The following is a 21749-nucleotide window of genomic DNA, read 5'->3' on the forward strand; positions in this document are numbered from 1 at the left end:
AAACTTTATTTCTGCGAGGAGGTACAGATCACTTGTCTTCCCCAAGACTCCCCTGAGAACCTGCTCCAGTCCCAACCATAGACTATCGCTCCAAGTAATTCCTCTTGCTACTTCCCCATCTTACAAAACCAGATGCAACAGGGTAAGTTACCTCTCTCTCTCTCTCGCACACCCATTCAGCTGTGGCATGTAGGAAAAAGTCGTCTTCAGTTTTTTTTTTTTTTTTTTGAAAAAAATAGGCATAAACGCCTTTCCATTATATAAAAAGTCTTACAAAGTAGAGATCAAACAAGAAGGAAAAATGAAAATGCAAATCTACCCCTAAAAAACCAAAAATACCTGTCATAGGTGTCAGAATCACACCCAGCATCATAAACCAGATACTGAACTCTTTGACTGACTTATCAAAGAGCATTATCAAGATTTCAGCATTATTTAATCTCATCATAGACCAGGCATAAACTCAATTACCCCTAAACTTGCTATAGAACAACAAAAAGACACTAACAGTAAGGCACCACACATGTGCCAGTATAGCAAAACAAGTAAACAAGGGCACTAACGTTAATTTGTTTTTATTGATTATTTGAACTTGTTAAGAGGTCCTTCCATTCCCTATTTTCATCAGAACCCTTTAATCAGTGAAAACTGATTTTGATGTAGTCGGCTAGTCAATACATTAATGATTAGAAGTGCACAGCGAAAATGATACGAACCATGTGCCTAGGGTATATTAACTTGAAACAATAATGGTACAATTTCAATGGAAAATATAATATTTGTGCTCTTTTATGGAACTGGGCTAAATTTATTTGGTTTAAATTGAGGACAATTAAAGCTTAATTAAAGCATATAACTTCAAATATTATAATAATACTCTTGATTATGGGTCAATTGTATTACTTAACTCTGCGGACTTTGTTTTTCTTAGTATTTACATATTTGGAAGTAATATTTGCCCACCATATTTAACTCTTGAGTCTTGATCATGGGATCTTTTTAGTTTTCTTGCTGTTTATATATTTGATTTTTGTTTCTCATGTATTCATTGAGTTATTGTGTGCGCTTTAAGATTATGATATAAATGAGCTAAGAAAGGAAGCGTTGACACGATGGCTGAAGCCGGCTGAAGTTCTCTTCATCTTGCAAAATTATGAGAGATATCAAATCGCTTCTGAGCCTCCTCAAAAACCACCAAGTATCTTTTTCAAACCTTTCTTTATGTATTTTTCCTTCATGTAAAACTCAATCTGATGTATGTTGCTTCATGAAAACTGTTTTTGATACTCATGCAAGAATTGGAAATTCTATCCACGGTAGTCTCCATTATCTATTGCAAAAGATGCCCAACCAGACCTCCTTTTTCATTTTTTTTTATCTACATAATGAGAATGTATTTAGGAGAGTAGGCGTACCTGTGGTGTTTACCATGTGCTGCTAGGGTGTATCTGACTTTATTATGGCACTCTTACTAATGATTAGTCTAGATTTTTGGCAATAAATGCATTTAGGAATGATAACTTCATATTAATTATGTTGGTAAAAAAAAGGTGGATCATTGTTCCTGTTCAATCGGAGGGTGCTTAGGTTTTTCCGCAAGGACGGCCATTCCTGGCGCAAAAAGAAAGACGGAAGAACTGTCGGTGAAGCTCATGAGCGGCTCAAGGTACTCTCTTATCTGGGAAAAAGTGTCATCTGGTATAGTGTAAGAAATGGATTGATAGACACATAACTTCGGGGCACATTAACACAATGTATTAAACTGATTTGTGGTAGTGCTACGGGCACGAGTCACTTTTTTTTGAGCAAAAAGCTGATCCTCTTTTGCCTTTTTTTAGCGAGTATGGTGTCTATAACATTGTGAGTAATTGAGGTCAATTTGAGTTACCTTGAGGACAAAGCTAAAGAGCATTAGTGAGGATTAGTTAGGTCTACATTTATTTGCCTCTTGAGTCATGACTGATTATTTTATGGATTTGTTGAAGGTCGGTAATGTAGAGGCTTTAAATTGCTATTATGCGCATGGAGACCGCAATCCTTATTTCCAGAGAAGAAGCTTTTGGATGCTGAATCCGTAAGTATACCCTGCAATAGATATTGCAATGATTATCACTAATTATACCTTGAGAAAAGTATCATCTTTGTTTTTACGCTTGAAACAATATGTCCTGTTTTTGCAGGGCCTATGAGCATATTGTACTTGTTCACTACTTAGAAGTTTCCGAGGTTTCTTTCCCTATACGCTCCTATATTGTTTTTGGCCTTTTTTCCTTCTGTTAATATCTTGAGATTCTTATCTGACTCTTCGAAGGAAATATCAGCGAATAGTCTCTATTCCTTGCTTCTCTTCATATGCCGTTTTTTTTTTTTTTGGCACTAGCATCCATCACTGACCTTGTTTTTATTTTTGCGAAGCTTTATTAATTGTGGGTGATTTTGGCATATGCACTAGAACCCTAGATTTAGTTTCTTCAAGGAACTTGAAATGAAATTCTATAATTGTACTTTAGGGGAGGTACATCTCATTACAAGCATCAAACTTCTCAGCTGAGACTTCAGCAGTCAACTCAAGCAAGAGCCAGTCGACCAGCAACTCAAATGTCAGCAATCCGAGTTATAACAGTACTTATGCTGGAGAAGTCAGCTCAACGCAAAACCCTAACAAAAAGGATGATACACAGCCTGAGTTTGACAAAGCACTAAGACAGCTGGAAGTGCAGCTGAGCCTAGAAGATGTTGATGATTACATATACCTGGAAGAGAACTTGCCAGAAAGTGCCCCAGTGAATGCCAATTTTCATAATTTTGTTGACGATTCAGTTGAAATACTAGGTACTTATATTCTTCTATTAGATATTGCACAATGGATGTCTTTTCACTATCATCCCCCTGAAAATTTAATGTTCTCACAGTTTGGTCCATCAGAAAAGGGGCCAAAAGGTATATATCTTTTTTTCTTTTAAAATAGAAAAGGCTTACATCTTATCTACTAAATAAAAATTCACTTAGGATTGTTTTCTTTTGAAATAGAAAATTACATTTACAATAATAAGATGGCATATGAATTAAGGACTTATTTGCAAACAGTATGACTGAAATATGAAGAGTCTAATTTTGAAACTTGCTTCTAATGCAATTAGGACAATAATTCCAATAACCTTCTGGTATTGACCGGAACCAGTCAGGAGAAACAGGACCAGCCAGACCACTGTGACACCATACCATGAAGGCATGGACTGAAAGTTTTCTTCAATGAATTTCTTGAGAAATAAAGAAAAATCCAAATTTTAATTTGCACAAGTTATACTTAGGTGAAAATGCTATGGACCAAAGCCTGGTACAAGGACTGCAGCTCGGACTTGAAACAAATGAATCTCCTTCATGGAAAGACATGTTTGAGCAAACCTCTGTACCTTCTGGTATTCATATGGCCGCAACCTCAACTTCACTTGACAAGTCTATGGTACCCAACTTATCCCAATTTACCGAACTAATAGCACAATATTTATTATGATTATGTCCATCATTCCTTGTCTAAGGAAGGGACATACCTTGTTCTGTTTTTAATATGCATGAACTTGTATGGTACCAACAGCTGGATCGACCAAGTAGCACTTCTCTGTCATTGATTTTCTGGGCTTGTTTATGTTCAATTGCACATTTGAGCGTAATACGAGGGTTAATTTCGGTATTTTAAATTATCTTGAGCACCAGTTGGATTGCTATAGTAATAATGATATATATATATATATAGAGAGAGAGAGAGAGACGGGCTATGGTGAGTTGTGAAGTAAAGATCTTGTTTTACTTCATGCTCATATCTCCATTTTGAAAGACCAAACAGACGATTCGAACCGCTCAACATGATATCCACATTGAAATGTGCTTGGAGACTAAATTTTACATTTTTTGGAAAAATTTTAGATAGGTAGAAAACCGCTGTTTTTGGACGGATTCTGGACCGTAAAAAATAGTGATTTTGAAATATTCTAAAAAGTTAGTAAACAATTTTCAAAAAAATGTAAAATTTGGTCTCCTGCCACATTTCAATATGGAGATCATGTTGAGCAATTCAGATCGTCTCTTTGAAATTTCAAATATAGAAAATATGGGCTTGAAGTAAAACAAGACCCTTACTTCGCAACTCACCATAGCCCAACTCTGTCTCTCTCTCTCTCTCCCTACATCTATATATATATATACATATATTGAATATTTTTTATGTAATTGTAAGCATTAACTCCATTTTAAATTGGCTAAACTGGTCCAATTGAGGATCCCAGTCCAGTGAGGCTGACTTGATGATTCGAAATTACATTTAGTAGAAGTGGCAATTGGCAGGCCAGGTCAAACTATGTTGTGAACATCAGGCCAGTCCTTTTTCAGATTTTGAGTTTACCTGATTTGCATTATTTTGAATTTTCAAAATTTATCAGCTCATTGTCTGTCCAAGGTTTTTGGCGATGGTCATGACATGTATGTGTTTGGCATTCCTTTGTGCCAGTTCAGAACTTTCCAGCTCTAGGTACAGGCATATAGGTTTACTTTGAGAACCTGGATGATTCTGGCTTCAGTCAGGTCAAGTTTTCATTGAGTTTGCTTTCCAAGGTCCTCAGTCATATTCAGGTTGTTTGACTTTTTCTCAAGTTTGAGTCTGGTTCCGATTTGCAAGATTCCTTCGAATCAGGTCAAATTTTACAAAGTTGACCTTTTAAAAATAATTTAAGTGTCGTAATGCACCTTTAATTGAACAGGCAAGTGTGCAGGGATGGCAAAGCACAAATACCGTGCCTCTTTCTTCTGACAGCCACCAAACAGATGAGGCCGAGCTTCGTCGCCGTTTGTCAGCCACCCGTCGGTTCCTTCTGGGGTCCGACTCGATTGATTCACCATCCTATAACAGTGACAAAACCCTAACTGAAAACCAAGTCCTGCTCAGGAAATTCTCTAGCAACGAATGGATGCAGGACCTGAAACTGAGCATTGATGAGGACAAAAAGGAAAATATCTCATCCCCTTCTTGGTTTGACCACAGTCAGTTTATCGAACCCCACCAGGGGGTGGAGATGGGCCTGACGCTAGCCCAGAGGCAACTATTTAGTATTCGCGAGATTTCTCCTGAATGGGCATATTCATCAAGTACAAAGGTATGTTAATGTAAAATGGTCTACACTAGGAATGATACCATATTGATATTGTAGTGAACCAGCTTATTTGTCCCTGAACTACAAAAATTATTGATATAGGTGGTAATGGTTTGGTCAATTGGTTACTGTTATCACTTCATTATTGCTCTTCTTGGTTTTTCCTTGTGTAATTACAAAGTTCTGCGATCATGCAATTTTTGGTTAAACTGCAGAGACTGACATTTGATAAAAGGCTTTTTGTGCACAATTGTGAGTTAAGTGAGGCTGAACTGGGTTAAATCAGCACATGATTGCACAGTTAAGAGCTTTTCAGACTCAAGTGTACAAGTGCATAACTGACACTTTACTGAAATAGTCTGATATATGATACTATATACTGGACCAGTAAGTGGTGCTCCACTGGCTGTAATAACAACAATTGCCAAAACTATAAACGTCCATTTTCTATGTTCCTGTTGTAGCAACTAGATTAATAGGTTGCATGCCATGCAGGTTATAATAATTGGATACTTCTTGTGCAATCCATCTGACCAGCCTCTAGCTGCAATGTTTGGTGACATAGAAGTACCAGTAGACATAATTCAGGAAGGAGTTCTGCGCTGCTATACTCCTCCCAAACTTGGCCCTGGGAAGGTAAACCTCTGCATTACTTCCTGGAATCGACAATCCTGCTCTGAAGTGAGGGATTTTGAAATACGGGAAAATCAAATGCCATCTGCTAACCCTCAAATAGCACCACCAGTTGCAAACAATACTAAAACAAACGAAGAGCTGTCACTTCTCTCAAGATTTGCACAACTGCTCTTTGGGAAAACAAATGTTGATGATAGTTTGTTTGGAGAAGTCGACTGGATTATAGAGGAATTACTGAAGGAGAAATTTCAGGGTTGGTTGGAAATGAGAATGACACGTAGAGATGATGAGACAGGCTCTGTACTTACAAAGCAAGAGCAAGGTGTGATACATTGCGTGGCAGGATTAGGTTATGAGTGGGCCCTTTCTCCGATTCTTGGGGCAGGTGTTGGTATAAATTTTCGCGACTCAAAGGGCTGGACAGCTCTCCATTGGGCTGCTTATTTTGGGAGGTGACCTAATTTTTCCTTTTATTTGTAGATATTTCTCACTCTATCCGTTTAACTTTGTTGTCAATAGCAAATTTAAACATAGGTATTCGGGTGGAACTCCATATTTAAAATTTTTTTTATTTTGATAGTTTGCATTGATTTTTCTATTATAAAAAAGAAGATTTTGCCATGTATGTCTATTTGACCCCCCCACCCCCCACCCCACCCCATATTTATGTTAAAGTTTTCCTTTTTGGTCCCCCCCCCCCCAGACTTATAAAATAAAAAGTAGTATTAAATTAGTTACTACACAATTCTCAATTAGTAAATGGTTGATCCCCATTTAAAAATTTTCTACTAAAGTCCCTGTTTTTGTATAAGATATTAGCAAAGAAAAACACATTGTGTTACTGATAATGACATTTAATCTTATGAAGATATAGAGTTTCATAATGATAGCAACAACAGTAATACTTCTACCTTCTATATATGCATTCCATATATTGTTTCTGTATTGTTGTGAGATAAGCACAGCAAATTCCATGTAGACTCGTTATTATAAACAATAGGAGGATGCTAGTGCCATAAGTTGTCATCATATCTCTTTTGTGTTAATACTTCAAAATTTAAAAACCCAAACAATCGAAACCATTGATCTCATTCTTCTTTATGGGCTATAAATTTATAACCATTTGAGTCAATTTTACAGAAGATGAATGGTTGATAACATGAACTGAACAAGTTGACTGTAGTAGACAAATTTTAGTGCATCTAACTTGATCCTTTTGATCTTATAGCAAAGGAGCTCAAAATTTTTAGCAAATTTTACGTAGATGCATAGCTTGTAAAGAAGAACAAGACCAGCTATTCGCATTTGTCAGCAGAATTTTGAATTTTGAATTATTAATGCTTAAAAGTGAATTATGGCAATTTGGGGCATAAAAAGTTGTGATCCCAGAATCATCCTCTACAAGTAAATGCTACCTTATAGAAAACTTATGGATTGCAAAAAAAATTATATGGGGTAGTGGTAGCAAGGACAATTCATTTTCAGTTAGTTTGAGTTGACCAGTGAAAGTTGCAGTGTTCGGGTTTGAATATATAGTCTACTGATGTCACAAGCGTGGCATAAAACCAGTCTTAATTTCAAGGCTAACCGTAATTAACACCATAGAAATCTAAGACAACAACATTGAAAAACTATTTTTTTTTCATTTTTTTTTAATTCAGGGAAAAAATGGTCGCAGCACTGCTCGCAAAAGGTGCCTCTGCAACCGTGGTAACAGATCCGACCCCACAAGACCCATTAGGAAAAACACCTGGTTTCCTTGCCTCATTGAAGGGACACACAGGTCTCGCGGCCTATCTGTCAGAGGTGGCTCTGACAACACACCTCTCATCTCTCACCGTAGAGGAGACTGAGATGTCAAAGGGGTCTGCTGAGCTGGAGGCGGAGCAGGCTGTGGAAAACATAGCACAAAAAACCATCCAATCACGTGGTGCCACCGAGGATGAATTATCACTGAAGGATTCTCTAGCAGCTGTCAGAAATGCCTCACAGGCAGCTGCGCGGATCCAGGGTGCATTCCGTGCATTCTCTTTTAGGTATGCTGCTTGAATTAATTGTACAAATTAAACCAGATCTATCAAAACTAATAATCAAATTTTTTTTTTATTTTGGATGGTTGGTTGGCAATTGCCAACAGAATTTCATTGAAAAGAAAGAAAGTTTTACACAAATATTTCAAGCAATTAGAATGAAAACCAAATGAGAAAGAAATGAAAAGAAGCAAATTGTATATCATACAAATTGTTTGGTTGTAAGAAAAGATTCAACCAGTATCCATCCATTTGTGTGCTTCTAGCTCAGCATTCTTTTGAAAAAATTTCTCCGATTTCTCTTCTTCCACGAGACCCAACAGCCAGCAGCCCATATGGAGTCCCATTGTCAAATCAATTGATTTCATATTTTTATATAGATGGAAATAACTCAAAAAAGAATGTGATATAATTCAGAGATTGTAACTATGGAAGAAATAAGGCTCTGGGGCTATACCCCGATCTTCGCCAGTCCAGGCACCTGGGGATACGTTCCAAGTTGGGCCTTGAAAGTTGAAACATATTAAGTGATAAAGAGTAGCCAATAAGGGAAAGTAAACCAATTGGTAGACACCCAGGTTCGGGTCCATAAGCAGTGACAATCGCCGACTCGAGGTCGACCCATACTGGCCTTCTTAGGTTAAACCACCGGGTCTGGACACCCAAATGGAACGGTTGAAGTATAAATCGAGCGCAACTGAGTTTCAATGACACCCAGTTTAATCCAATTTGGCCATTATGAACCCGCATTGTGCAATTGTCCTTCGAAATAATTGAACTAATTCTCAATTTTTTAGTTATTTGACCTTAGACAAACAAATCAAGGAAGGAAAAACATAAATAAATAAAATACAATAAAATAAAGAAAAAGAAAAACAGGGCTCAATTAGATCAAACCAATCTGTGGCCTAATGCTGTATCTTAAATTCAACAAGGTAAAATGAGATTTTAATTCACACTCTTTTTTACTCCAGAAAGAGACATCAAAATTCAATTTTAAGAGAAGTTGATGAATATGGAATGACACAAGAAGACTTAAATGAGATCTCGAATGCATCAAAGATACACGGGCCCTATGGTCCGAAGCACAACCGAGATAAAGCTGCTCTCTCTATCCAAAAGAAATATCGGGGATGGAAAGGTCGTAAGAACTTTTTAACTGTTCGCCAACACATTGTCAAACTTCAGGTATTGATTCGTTTTAATTTAAGTTTTTGAAATACTGGAATGCTGTTAGAATCTTCCAATCTGATGTGATATCTCTATACTATGTCAACTTTATTGTACCTTCTGCTGTACTATTATCGAGCATTTTGTAGGATCCAAGCCTTACTCTGTGTCTTAAAATTAGCATTTAAATGTGTGCTGATATTGCTGCAGTTAACAATACTATCAAACAGTCCCAACACACTAGTTCTGTTCCTGCCTTTGTGCATTAGTTCTAGCTCATCTCTGTCACTTTTTTTCGGAAAAATTCTATGTGCCTTTGGATTAGTAAACATATAGTCTGGCCTATCCGTTACATTCTGTACTGTGTAGTGCCCCCTAGTACCAAAAGCTAAAAGTCAGTGTCAAATTGTCATAGGCTATTGTAAGAGGTCATCAAGCAAGAAGAAAGTACCGGGAGCTCATCTGGACAGTTAGCATGGTGGAGAAGGCAGTGCTTAGGTGGCGCCGAAAGGGAGTGGGTCTACGCGGGTTTCGGGCCGACCCAATCAACCCACCCCAGGTGCCCGAAGCAGCAGTAGTGCTAGAAGAGGAAGACGAAGAGGAAGAGGAGGATATAGCCAAAGTTTTTAGGAAGCAAAAGATCGAAGCCCTTGAGGAAGCTGTGTCAAGGGTTCTTTCCATGGTCGAGTCTCCAGATGCCAGACAGCAGTATCGGCGCATGATTGAAAGATACCGTGAAGCTAAGGTATATCATATATTTGTGATTTGAGCCCCTGAAAATTTTGGAATTGCATGCTGTTCATAGTTTTACTTTCCATCTTCAATTTTGGTGCCAATTAATCAGGTTTAGAATCACCCAAAAACATGTAAGAAGGTAGATCTGCTATAAAACTTCTCCTTAAAATAAACAGATAGACTAGTAGTGATACTAAATGAGTGATGGATAACTGCTATAAAAATTTTAATTCAATGTATTTGCATCTACCATCCAACCTGCTAATATTTCATGCATAGTAACTAATGGAATTGAAAACTGGTAGGCGGAGATGAGTAACACAGAGGAAGCAACCTCGAGGGAAAGATGTGATATTGAATTCACTGATCTTGATGCTTTTATGTATTATTAAGCTTCAAAATGTAAAATAATGGAGTTACGGTTGTACAGTCATAGATGTATCATCGTTAAGATTTGCTCTACTAGTGCATTGCAATATGCTGCTGTTGCCTTGAACTCTTAATGCTTCAGCTTGTTAAAAGAGAAGTTACTGTACAGTATATATGTGATGTAATCCTAGTTTTCATATTTCGATAACCTAATTACAAGGATAGATAAAAGTAATTATGTTGTTTTAACTAAATTCAGGTTTAAGTATATAGAAACAGAGTTGTGATGTGGTGTACTTGTTGTTCTTTCAAAATTCCAAATATGCTTCAATGGCGTAATCTTTTCTGGAATATTAAAGGTGGGGGAGCATGAATAAGAACGAATATCTTTATTTTTTTCATCTCTGTTTCATTTTTAGAATTGGGTGCAACTGCGAAAATACTCAATTTCTTATGCGACGATATCATATATCGGGCATAAATTAGGGGTGGCAAAAAAAACCTCGTGACTCCTGACGGACTCGCTTGTTAATATCATTTGTTAAGGTGTTAACTAGTCAATTCATCACTAGTTTTGTTTAAAATTAACGAGTTCAAGTTGAGATCTAGCTTGCTTGTCAGATCGCAAGTTAGCTCAATTAAACATTAATTTGTGAATTTGTGTGTACTTTATACTGTCTAGTTTGGTCCAGTTCGATCCAATTTGGTTCAACTCAATCTAAAAGGTTTGTAAAATTCATTTTCTTCTTAAAACAAGATCTATTAGACCAAGTGAGTCAGCTCGTCAACTCGCGAGCTAGTTCGGACTGGCTTGTCACGATTTCAAGTTGAGGTTTTAGCTCGGATGTCATAGGTCCAGCTCGTTCGGCTATAGTTCGGTCCAAAATTAACAAGGTGAGTTAGAACCTAGCTCGGAGTGAATCAGTTCGTTGCCGCCCCTTGACAGTTTAAAAAGATAAATATAAAATATATGATAAATAATAGAAATATATTGAAATGTTAAGCATCCTGGCAGAGAGATTTGCACGTATGCGCAGGAAATGCGGAGATGAGCATTATTTCTATCCCCTTTTTCTCGATATTATTTATTTATTTAATCAATAGTCCACAAGACCACGTCCATCCCAACGAAGCATGCAAACGGTACGTGGGGACGGTGGGGCCGACACTGATGCCCCCCTGAGCGAACACGTATCCTCTGCATTAACTCGGAAGAGAATCTTTTGAGTTATTGCATTTCGAACCGTCTGATTTTAACACAGGAGCCCTTTAATATTAGTGAGATCTGATGCACACGAATTTTAAAGCGGATCGGATGGTCCAGATGCATTAAGTCAAAAGATTGCCTTTTGAGTTTATGCAGAGGATACGAATTCCCCATGAGCTGCCACGGCATGGAACCACAATTCGAGCGGTTCCAGTGTTGTGATAACTAGAGATTCTTCCACCATGGGATCAATTATAATTGAGTCCAATAATAGGTTTTTTTCCAAAATTAAAAGCCGAGAATTTTTCTCGTTGTGCTTGCGGTCAAAATGGAGAAGGAAGATGGATCTACAGAGAGGAGAAAGATGGAGATGGTGCGAGACACCTTGCAACAATTCATGGAGGAAAGAAAACTTAACAGCCCAAATGGAAATCAAGAGTCTGAAATGGAGGAAGACCTTCTCCTTTCTAGATTGCTCTCTAAGGTACCATACTGGTATTCAACCATTTCTCTCTTTCACTTTTTTTATTTTCTAATATAGAGAAATATATAATACCTCCTTACTGATTGATTGGTATTGATCTTCCAAAAAAGTCGGGTTACTCGAGAGGACCACTTTTTAATTGCACAATTGATGGTATATTGAAGCAAAATTGGTTTAAGTTGACACTTAATCATGCAAGAGTTGACAGTAAGTTTATACTTTGTTAAGTTCCTTTTGGTATTTAGGAAGAAATTATGCTTCAATTACCCCCAACCTGCTCATTATTGTTTTTTGTTGATATATATATTGATATACCATGCAGTTGGATTCAGTGGAAACCACTTCTGAATTAAATGATTCGGCACTAGCAATTCCAGTCAATAAACATGAAAAGTGCTCAGATCCTACAAGCAGTGAGAACAAAAAGGAAGACGAAACAGATTTTAAGGAGATAGCAAAAGATCTAAAGATAATAAAGAAGCAAAATCGCATTACGCACAACCTCCTCTCAGCACTGATAGTAGTTACAATGATTTGGCAATTTGGCGAGGTTTCTGTCATCCTTGCGGTGAGACAAAAAATCACCAACCCAGTAAAATCTGTAGGGGAGATGATTAAAAATGCTTTCACAAGGAAAGGGAAGGAATCGTTGATTGAAAGCCCAGCATATCCTCCGACGATTGGAATACCCGAACCTAATGCGAGTTTTCCTTTGTTGATAACTAAATGACACAGACTGTGAAACTGGTTTTATGAATTTTGTCTTTCTCTTGCTTTTTTTCAGAGGTTTCAGTGACAATTCCTTGACTGAAACAGTGAAATGAAGTCATGAAGAAAAGCCAACTGTCTTATTTGTAAATTTGGAATTTTTTTTTTTCTGTTACATGTTTTCGTATCTCTTGTCTCCAGTCTTCCCTGACAAAGATCTGGTATAAATGAGAATTCTTTGTACGAGAAAATGCAACAGGATGACAACAGAGCTTTTAATTTTAGCCAATTTTGGTTGTTTCTTGTATTAAGAAACCAGTTGTGTGTGCTCAAATAGATTCATTTATTAGTGACCTTGGTAAAAGTCTGGAGCTAGTGCTTTTTCCCCTTAATTATTATGTCAACATCTCTGTTTCGGTACTCCAAGTACACCAATAGGATTTTCGAGTGTTGACAAATACATATAGTACAAAAGCATCACTATTTAGTATTTACGATAATCAAGGAACCAATTTGGATCCTGAATTATGGAGACGAGATAAGGACGCAATCTTTTTTTTAGTTTTTGTTTGTTCTGTCTTTCTTTAGCCTTGATATTTGTTCTTTCAAAATTTCTTAGTTCGGTTAAAATTGATCGCAGGTTCAGAGACTGATAGAGTCAGGCAAGATCAGAGGTGTTTTAGTTAACAATTCAGTCTAAATTAGGGGTGTCAACAAATTGGTTCGGTCTGAGTTAGGTCCTGGCTCGCTGAATCTTGTTGGATTTTATTTTAAGAAGAAAATAAATTCTAAAAACTTTTTAGATTGAGCTAGATAATATAAAATGCACTTAAATTCATACAAATTTACAAATTAATACCTAGCTGAGCTAGTTCGCAATTTGGTGAGTAAACTAGATCTCAGTTTGAACTCATTAACAATTAACAGCTCAGTCCAATAACAAACAAACTGTTAGTAAACGAGTCAGGTGTAAATTACAATTGAGCCACTAGCTTTTTTGAGCCACGAGTTTTTTTGCTACCCCTGGTCTAAATGTAACATTCACGCATCAATAATGTCCGAGTGTGACTTGTACATGTAAAGCATTTTATCCCATAAAAGGGAAAACAAAAAAAGCAATGAATTTTAAACAAAAAACACCCGCGTTTTCATGTGCCTAAAACGATACTTTCATTCATTTTGCCAGTACGGATTGTTTTATGTTCCGATACCATACACAACAAAGGGCGATACTTTTTTAATCATACATTTGAGTGCTTCACTAGTGAGTACAACATGTAAGCTAAACTAATGTTACTAATTTAATGGAATACGCTTGTTAAGTACATACTCAAATTTCAATCATTGTTAATCAAATTGCTATTTTATTGATACTTTCATGAAAGGCAGTTAAGTACATACTCAAATTTCAATCATTGTTTAATGGTAAAACATTCTGCATTGTAGCACTTCTTATTATAAGTTAATCATTGTCAGTGAATTCCAGCTCAAAGAAAATTTGGACAAGAAAAAAATAAATTGCTCAACCACCAAAGTAATTGACCTAATTAGGAAATCACATATCAAGTAGAATAACCTGAAACAGTTGTAAATTGGGTCTAATCAATAGACCAAAATTTCAAAATCCATAGACATAATGAATGGCCACAGGCAACAAGAACCAAGTTTTAACCAAATGCCCCTCATCAGTTCCAAGAGTTCTCACAACCATTTTTAATACCCAAATTGCCCTTAATAAAAAGCATAAACAAGCACCTTCACGAAGAAGAGAAACGACCAAAGCATGAAGAAGATCTATCTGAGGCTCCAAACACCAAATAAAGAAAGAAACAGACCCCCACAATATCACACTGCTAGTGCCTTACATATAATTTCATGATCAAGCATAATTGAGACGGAATATGTCATTCTGCACATAAAAGCTCCCCTGAGGCGTGGGCATCAGGTGAAACATCTGTTGACAACATAGCAAACAAAGCAGTAGAAAATAAGGGATTAATATAACTGAATTTATATTTTGCACAATTGCATAAATAAAAGTTAAGATGCAGTATCAGGTTAATTGCTGAGGTCCTGAAAAATATTTGGAATGCAGTACTAAATACCAAACCAAAACTGTACATGTTACCTCAGGTTAGAACACAGAGAAACATGGAATCATCAACAGAATCAAGAAAGCTCAAAATATAATTATTTATGCAAAAAACACTATTGAATATGAGAACATTTACACGTAAATACCAAACCAAAACTGTACATGTTACCTCAGGTTAGAACACAGAGAAACATGGAATCATCAACAGAATCAAGAAAGCTCAAAATATAATTATTTATGCAAAATACACTATTGAATATGAGAACATTTACACGAGCAGAACTAGGGTGTTCCTAAGTTCACCAAGCCTCTTTGTGAACTCAACTCTAAAATCTATTGGATTGACTTCAAATGACGAATCCGAACCGTTGAAACCCGTCTACCTTACAAGTGATGCGATTAAATACAAAAAAATTTAAATTCTGAATTAATTTTGTAAAAGGTGCTAAAAAAAAAATTCAAAAAATGAATGCATTAAAATTAATTTATGAACCTTCTAATTTTGACCGCTTGACTCTGTACTAAATTAACTCGAAAGTTTAAAATTTTTGCATGTAGATCCATCACTCATAAGATAGATGAATTTCAAAGGTTCGGATTCATCATTTAAAGTCAATCCGATAGTTTTTAAGTTGAGTTCACAAAGAGGCTTGGTGAACTTAGGAACACCCTAGTTCTACTTCATTTACATTGGTTAGTATTGCTTAAGAAACCACCCTCCTTATAACAGATGAAAAAAAATTAATGGAGACCGAAAGAGATTATTATATATCCAGCATTTCTAAGTCGACATATAGAATACAAATTACTGAATCACAAAAGAGAACCCCCACATGCTCTAAAATCTGGTATAAAAGGAACTACTGATCTAAGCAGATATCCCTGTCTAACATTACCTTAATAATAGATTGCAAAAATGAAGAAACATGCGAAACCCTAGACCTCAAGAAAAATAAAATAAAACAGTCTACTTGAAAAAAAAAAAAAACACAGATAACAAGAAAATCTAAATATATCCTGCAGAGAAACATGACAAAGGACAGATCTCTAAACACAACCTAAAACTATATGGCAAATGCACAAAACTCGAGAGATCTTTCTCAATAAAAATCTAGGTCCCTTCTACCACGCATAAAAGATCAATTGATCACCAGTTACACCACACTGCACGGGTAGGCATGATATTTCGTATATAACATAAACATATAACACCACAATTTAAATCTACCAAATATCTATAAACAAATCTGAAAGGAAACCTCCAGTACCTGACTGAACTTAAGGGCGTGCTCCTCGCCAGCGAGTCGAAGCTGACCGCTAACAAAGACGAGCATCCCTCCCTGTGGGCCCGAGGGTTGGCAATCAACGGTGGAGACCGCGTGCAAGCACTGTTCGAATGGCAGCGATGTGAGCTTGGCAGCTATCGCCTGAGCTCCCTGGATCTTGCCTCCCTCGAACGTCAGCATCGATCCGTCCTGGTATAGAGAGACTAGAGCGGCCCGGTTCGAGTCGAAGGTGCGGTAGTAGTGCTCGACGAAAGCCTTAGCAACGGCGTCGGGATCCATTAAGCCCGGTTCGGTTCGGTTCGGAGGGTTTTTTTCTCTTTCGAGATTTTCTTTAGGTGGGGTTTCTGCTTCAGCGTTGGTAGCACGCACTTTGGATTTGGGTTGGTTTTTAAAGAGGGAGGCGGCGAGGGGAGGCGGATGGAGAAAAACAGAAATAGGGATGCGTTCTTGTAAATTTTAGTCGGGCCCCTCGAAATTTAAATATATTATCTTCCATGTTTAAGAATGTGTAAATATATCCTATAAAATAAGAAAGTACCGTAGGTACCCTCTACCGAGGTTTTAAAAAAAAAAATAGTAAGAGAAAGTGAGAAACCGAAACTTTTCTTGTTGAGAAGAGTACATTTTAATGATTTGATATATTGTGTTTTCACACGGTGTTCATTAAACAATAAATTATAAGCTTAATTACTATTGATGAAAGAAAAGATTGTTACAATGCTAAAATAAAATATTGGTGTAGGGCAATTTATTTTTTGAAGTGTCGATCTGTGTTTCAGTTGAATATAACTTGTGGTTAATTGCTTTCAATAATTATATTATATCTGTATATAATTAATTAATTAATTATTTTTAATACTGTTGTTTTTGACAGATATTTAGCAAAAAATCGATCATGTGACCTATTTTTAACATGGGATAATTTTCACAAGTTAACATTCAACTAGTTAATTTTTAAAAAAAATATCATTGTCGTAAACGTTAGTTAATTTCAACACATCAAACACGTCTTAATAATTATAACTATATAAGTAAAGATAATTACTAAGTGTTAAATGAAACAGGTTAACTATTTAAAAGAATGATATCTTGCTAAAATAAATAGTTTAGTTTTACATACCAATATAACATACATCTTAACAAAATAATTATTAGATATATTTAAAAATGACCACAAGGTGGACACTTGAAAGTTGAAACACTTAAAAGGTGAAAAAAACATATTATAGAAACTAACTAATTATTTTCTTTTCTAGTAGTATAGAATATTATCGCTTTATGCGAATAAATATTGGGAAAATAAATCGCGCATATTTTAGTTTCTTTAATTGAAACAAAAATGAATAGAGAGAGTTCTAGAATGAAAGAAAAAACTCAAAAAAGTGATTGCTAGATCGTCGTTTTGAATTTTCAGTTATAAAAATACAGGCATGTACTTTATTTCATAATTTTTTTATGAAGCACCAGTTGATGATTTGCTCCTTTTTTTTTCTCTCTACAGTAGTGCTGAATGCGTGTCTAAATTTAGTTTCAAATTTTAATGTGACAAAAAATTCAACTAGTTGTAGTAAATCATAATTAAGCAAATGGGCTGAAATAACAGAGAAAGTTAGATCTAGTAATAATAGTATCTTGTTATCGTTTGAAGTTCGCAACAATAAGAATTGGCGAATAATTCAATATGCTACCTGTTGTACAAACAAAAATTTTGATTAATTTTTGAATGTTTTGTCTTCAAGACTAGAAATAATTTTAGTTAGAAACTATTTACTAATCACAGACACGTTATTTTATCTTATTATTTTATTTTATTTTAGCATAACCGGATCAAATGAATATAAATCGTTCAACAAGAATTTAAGTGTATTGGAACAATTTTCATAAGAATTGCTACGTAGCTATAAATTTTCTTCCGCAGTTGTCAGTTCATCTGATCTACATTAGAGGAATCATACTACAGAAATTTGTCAGCATCAAATCTCATCCCCTGATGTAGGACATGCTGATTGCCGTGGGTTCAACGCTAGGTTGCATTTTCATTTCTTTTCTACATGTTATCCGGATATGAGCTGCTGCCTTTTCTTTTTTTCCCCGTTTGTTATCCGGCTCCTGGAGGCACTCATAGAAGTAGCAATATGACCTGTGTGATGTCAACCAATCAAGCAAAAGTATTGAGATTCTTTGCGTGATGTCAACCATACAAGCAAAAGCTATCAGATACAGAATTCCGTTGAAATTTGTATAAAAAAAGAATCTTCTAAAATTTTAACAAAGTTATTGGCCTAGGGCATGTAGGGCGGTGGAAGATATCAAGATGTTGACCCAAGACTATAATATGGTTAAGTATAGATGCTCAAGATGTATAAAAATTCTCATGTTATTTGAAACAATGACACATCTTTTTACTTCTATGGAAAAAAAAAGAAAACAAAACAAATTAAACATGCTTTTCGCAGCTTGAACTTGTTAAAGAATTATAAAATAGCACACATTCGTGTGGTACAAGTACAATCACAAGTTCACGACAGTGATTTACTGACATAATGTTAAATCCCCAATTCAACACCACCAGAACCTCACACAAAATACTTGATCTGAGTTGTTTATTTGCATCATGAAACATCATCAAGAAGTATAATGTAGAAGAGAAAATTCAAATAATGCAACTAATGGTTAAATAATGAGAGTACGAGCATGTTCAACAACCACCAAATCATATCTAATGGGATGTCACAAGCATGAGAACTCAATAACTAATTCCTAGAACCGTAAGAATAAAATCATGCAGTAACATGTGATAATAATGAATTATTCAGTTACATTACGAAAAGCTTTTTGAGTTTTCAATTTTTTTTATTTCATTTCTATTGTTTTTATTGCGTATACGCTATCTCTGTCCGTACTATGGTTTCTTATTGAAACTGAAATCAAATTTTTTTGCTTACACACATTACAAAATTAAAATTCAACAACTTTTAATGTACAAATATACAACATGCTACCTCAGTTTCTATTGAAGAATGTTTCGGAGAAAAGACTTGATAAAATAGGGGCATATATAACATAACCTTCTGGACTCAAGGGGATATGTCTGCCCCCGGTCACCATCATTTTAAAAAAAATATTCATACAAGTCCCAAAGGGGCATGACGGGTGAAAAGCACATTCAGTGGTCATCTGTTGCAAATTCATGGCATGATGACATCTTACCCGTAATGATCTTTCATGCCCATAATTGAACTTTACTGACAAAATTTGCGAGTTTATGGGTAAGTACAAGTGCACATAACAGAAACCACATATAATTCAAGAGAAATTGTAAAAAGAAAGTAAGATTTGAAGATAAGTTAAATTAGTACTTGGGGTTCATAGAGAGTAAGGGCTCTGCCACATAGAAATATCTGTTATTAGATTTCGAAGCTGATCAATTAATAGCTTGATATGCTTGTTTTTTACTTCTATTTCCTGCAGACACAAAATAAACATAAACATTGATTAACATGTCTTCAAAAAAGTTCAATCACAGAAGTGACAAATTCCTGCAAGCTATCAAGACAATTGAGATGTAAGTCTCAAATACAATTAGGCAATAGTGTCAGTAAGACGATAGAAAAGGTTGTGTCTCCATTCAAACACCAAAAATTGATATCCAGAAATATACAAATCAAATAAAATTGCTTATTCAGTAGAAATTTAAGGCAACTCTTGAGAATCTTCGAAGAACTACCTTTCTCAGAGAAGCTGCATGTGCTTCCAACCTATCTATGTCACTCATATCTGACTTCGGTACTGGTATGTTTTCCTGTAACGTCGAACAAATTGAATAAAATTTCAAATCTTGTCATTTTTAAACATAATGCACACAAACACACATTATTATAATAATGCAAATAATAGTTCAATCAAATAGTTCATGAATAAAGCAAGGTGCAAGAATATGCACCTCCGTAGTCACTACGCCTTCCTATTGTTTTTTATTGTTATTATTAGCTTGTTCTGTGATTAATAGGTTATATTAACAAAAATTCAGGTCAAATTGAGCATAATAGGCTTTTCTGCGCGTTTGAGGGAATGTTTTCTAGCATACAGATCACATATTAACTCAGTCTGACGATTTGGGTATTTTCTAGTAAAGTGAGGAATGAAGCAAGAGTTGCCTCCCAAAGGATTACGTATGAAGAAAATGAATGTTGGATCTTCATCCAAACCTTGTTACTAGATTGATCTCATAGACATAGTTTGTAAAATAATGACCGATACCTGAGAGGAGATGACGCATAGAGAGTTAATTGAGGTTCGAAGAGAGGTAACGGCTGTCTTGTACCTATGCCTGGCCTGGTCTAGAGATCCTCCGGTACTTACCCCTCCGCTGCCGCCGGAGCCGAATTCCGCCGGATGGGTGGAGTCGGACGCGTCGACTGTTTGCGGTGCAGGAGGAGGAGCTACGTGGTGGAGGGGATGGTGGTGGTTAGAAATGTTTGATCCAACGGAGGCAGTGGAGGAAGGCCAGAGCGCGGCGTCGCAGAGCTCATCGCTCATGGAGGAGAGGATGTGGTAGGCGGCGCTAATGGTTTCTTCGAGGTGGATCTGAGCTTCTCTGGCGAGCTCTTGCTTGGTTTTGATCGCCATTTTCGTGCTTTGGAGGAAAACCCTAGTGATCTATTTGCTTAATTCCGAGTTTGAGAGGGAAGGCAATGGAGGTGAACCGTCTGATTTTAATCCGGACTCTGAGGTGGGGCGAACTGAGCCCATTTAATCACGGTCCAATTCGAATCGGACGGTCCGAATCTAAACTCAAAAATTGAGTCACTTTAGACTCTGCTTCACAAACACTGCACAGAGAGGAAGGAGAAGGAAGAGAAAAAAAGAACCCGAGCGTGGTTCTTTCTGCTACAGTAAAACTTACACTTCAATTATGAGGTTACGAATTTCGAAATTTTATACAACACCTTCTCATTAGCGTGTTTCTCTCATTCTCTCCCTGATTATCTTCGTCTGAAGCACGTGAGCGATGTGGACAGATCGCGTTCCTCTCCTCTTCTCCTTCAATTCCATTCCTTCTCTTTAATGGAGTTTCTACTTCTCTATGAAGCACAGTCTTAGAAGAATTTAACTCAGCTATGGAAGAAGAGAGAAAGGAAGATGTGAACTTTTTTTTACGAAAAAGACTTAAAATTTATCGTAGGAAATTCAAATTTCGATCTAAGTAGTTCAATAAATTTGTTATATAGTGAATTTGTACAATATTAATTTTTATTATTTTTAGATTTTATTTACTATTTTTTTATGAATTATAAAAGATGATAAAAAATAAAAGAAAATTACTAATATTTTAGACTAATTTTTATCGTCTTTCATAAATTATAAAAAATAGTAAAAAAATTCAAAAATAATAAAAAATAGTATTTTATAAATTTATTATATATCAATTAACTGAGCTATTTAAATCAAAATTTAAAATTTATACAATAAATTTTTAAAACAATGATATAAAAGACCTTATATTAATCTGAACCGTTCATCTTGTTCTCCATATTAATATGTGTTTGGAGACCAAATTTTACATTTTTTGAAATTTTTTTACTATTTTTTTAGATTTATTGAAAATCACTGTTTTTGGATGGTCCATAATTTTCAGATCAAGTGATTTTCTAAATATCTAAAAGAATAGTAAAAAAATTTCAAAAAATGTAAAATTTGATCTCCAAATACATATTAATATGGAGAACAAGATGAACGGTTCGGACTGACCATTAGAATTTGAAAACTCGAATATAGAGCCATAACACGGTAACAACCCGTGATATACATAGTACCATATACTCACTCGTATTCCTAGCATCTGAACTCTACTCTTCTTTTACACTACATTTTGAAGAACTGAA

At 35.8% G+C, this 21749-nt stretch overlaps 4 protein-coding genes across 10 annotated transcripts; 2 read left to right on the plus strand and 2 right to left on the minus strand.

The window, feature by feature from the left end:
• LOC144552169 (calmodulin-binding transcription activator 4-like) lies at positions 1-10374 on the plus strand. 4 transcript variants are annotated; one of them, XM_078300293.1, is made up of 13 exons: positions 1-142; positions 1073-1198; positions 1551-1666; positions 1986-2074; positions 2181-2226; positions 2511-2832; positions 3312-3490; positions 4755-5147; positions 5640-6232; positions 7442-7816; positions 8785-8998; positions 9396-9725; positions 10021-10374. In XM_078300293.1, exons 1-13 carry the CDS (start codon positions 133-135, stop codon positions 10105-10107), a joined length of 2880 nt encoding a protein of 959 aa, XP_078156419.1. In that variant the 5' UTR covers positions 1-132; the 3' UTR covers positions 10108-10374. The 4 variants fall into 4 exon arrangements, with proteins under 4 accessions (XP_078156419.1, XP_078156420.1, XP_078156422.1 ...); XM_078300294.1 differs by having other exon boundaries at positions 4767-5147; XM_078300296.1 differs by having other exon boundaries at positions 3312-3463.
• A 1098-nt stretch (positions 10375-11472) lies between these two features.
• On the plus strand, positions 11473-12767 carry LOC144552173 (uncharacterized). The gene is made up of 2 exons (XM_078300302.1): positions 11473-11775; positions 12098-12767. Exons 1-2 carry the CDS (start codon positions 11620-11622, stop codon positions 12503-12505), a joined length of 564 nt encoding a protein of 187 aa, XP_078156428.1. The 5' UTR covers positions 11473-11619; the 3' UTR covers positions 12506-12767.
• Positions 12768-14068: 1301 nt separating this feature from the next.
• On the minus strand, positions 14069-16143 carry LOC144552174 (nuclear transport factor 2B-like). Its single transcript, XM_078300303.1, has 2 exons — positions 15847-16143; positions 14069-14437 (listed from the first exon to the last, which is right to left on the minus strand). Exons 1-2 carry the CDS (start codon positions 16141-16143, stop codon positions 14363-14365), a joined length of 372 nt encoding a protein of 123 aa, XP_078156429.1. The 3' UTR covers positions 14069-14362.
• A 1602-nt stretch (positions 16144-17745) lies between these two features.
• LOC144552168 (mediator of RNA polymerase II transcription subunit) lies at positions 17746-20703 on the minus strand. 4 transcript variants are annotated; one of them, XM_078300292.1, is made up of 4 exons: positions 20125-20703; positions 19592-19666; positions 19224-19329; positions 17746-18004 (listed from the first exon to the last, which is right to left on the minus strand). In XM_078300292.1, the coding sequence occupies exons 1-3, from the start codon at positions 20491-20493 to the stop codon at positions 19231-19233; spliced, it is 543 nt and encodes a 180-aa protein (XP_078156418.1). In that variant the 5' UTR covers positions 20494-20703; the 3' UTR covers positions 17746-18004; positions 19224-19230. The 4 variants fall into 4 exon arrangements, with proteins under 4 accessions (XP_078156418.1, XP_078156417.1, XP_078156416.1 ...); XM_078300291.1 differs by lacking the exon at positions 17746-18004 and adding an exon at positions 18697-19104; XM_078300290.1 differs by lacking the exon at positions 17746-18004 and adding an exon at positions 18697-19109 and having other exon boundaries at positions 20125-20699.
• Between the last annotated feature and the right edge of the window lie 1046 nt (positions 20704-21749).

Source organism: Carex rostrata, chromosome 3, assembly GCF_964058835.1.
Source record: "Carex rostrata chromosome 3, lpCarRost1.2, whole genome shotgun sequence".
Classification (NCBI taxonomy): domain Eukaryota; kingdom Viridiplantae; phylum Streptophyta; class Magnoliopsida; order Poales; family Cyperaceae; genus Carex; species Carex rostrata.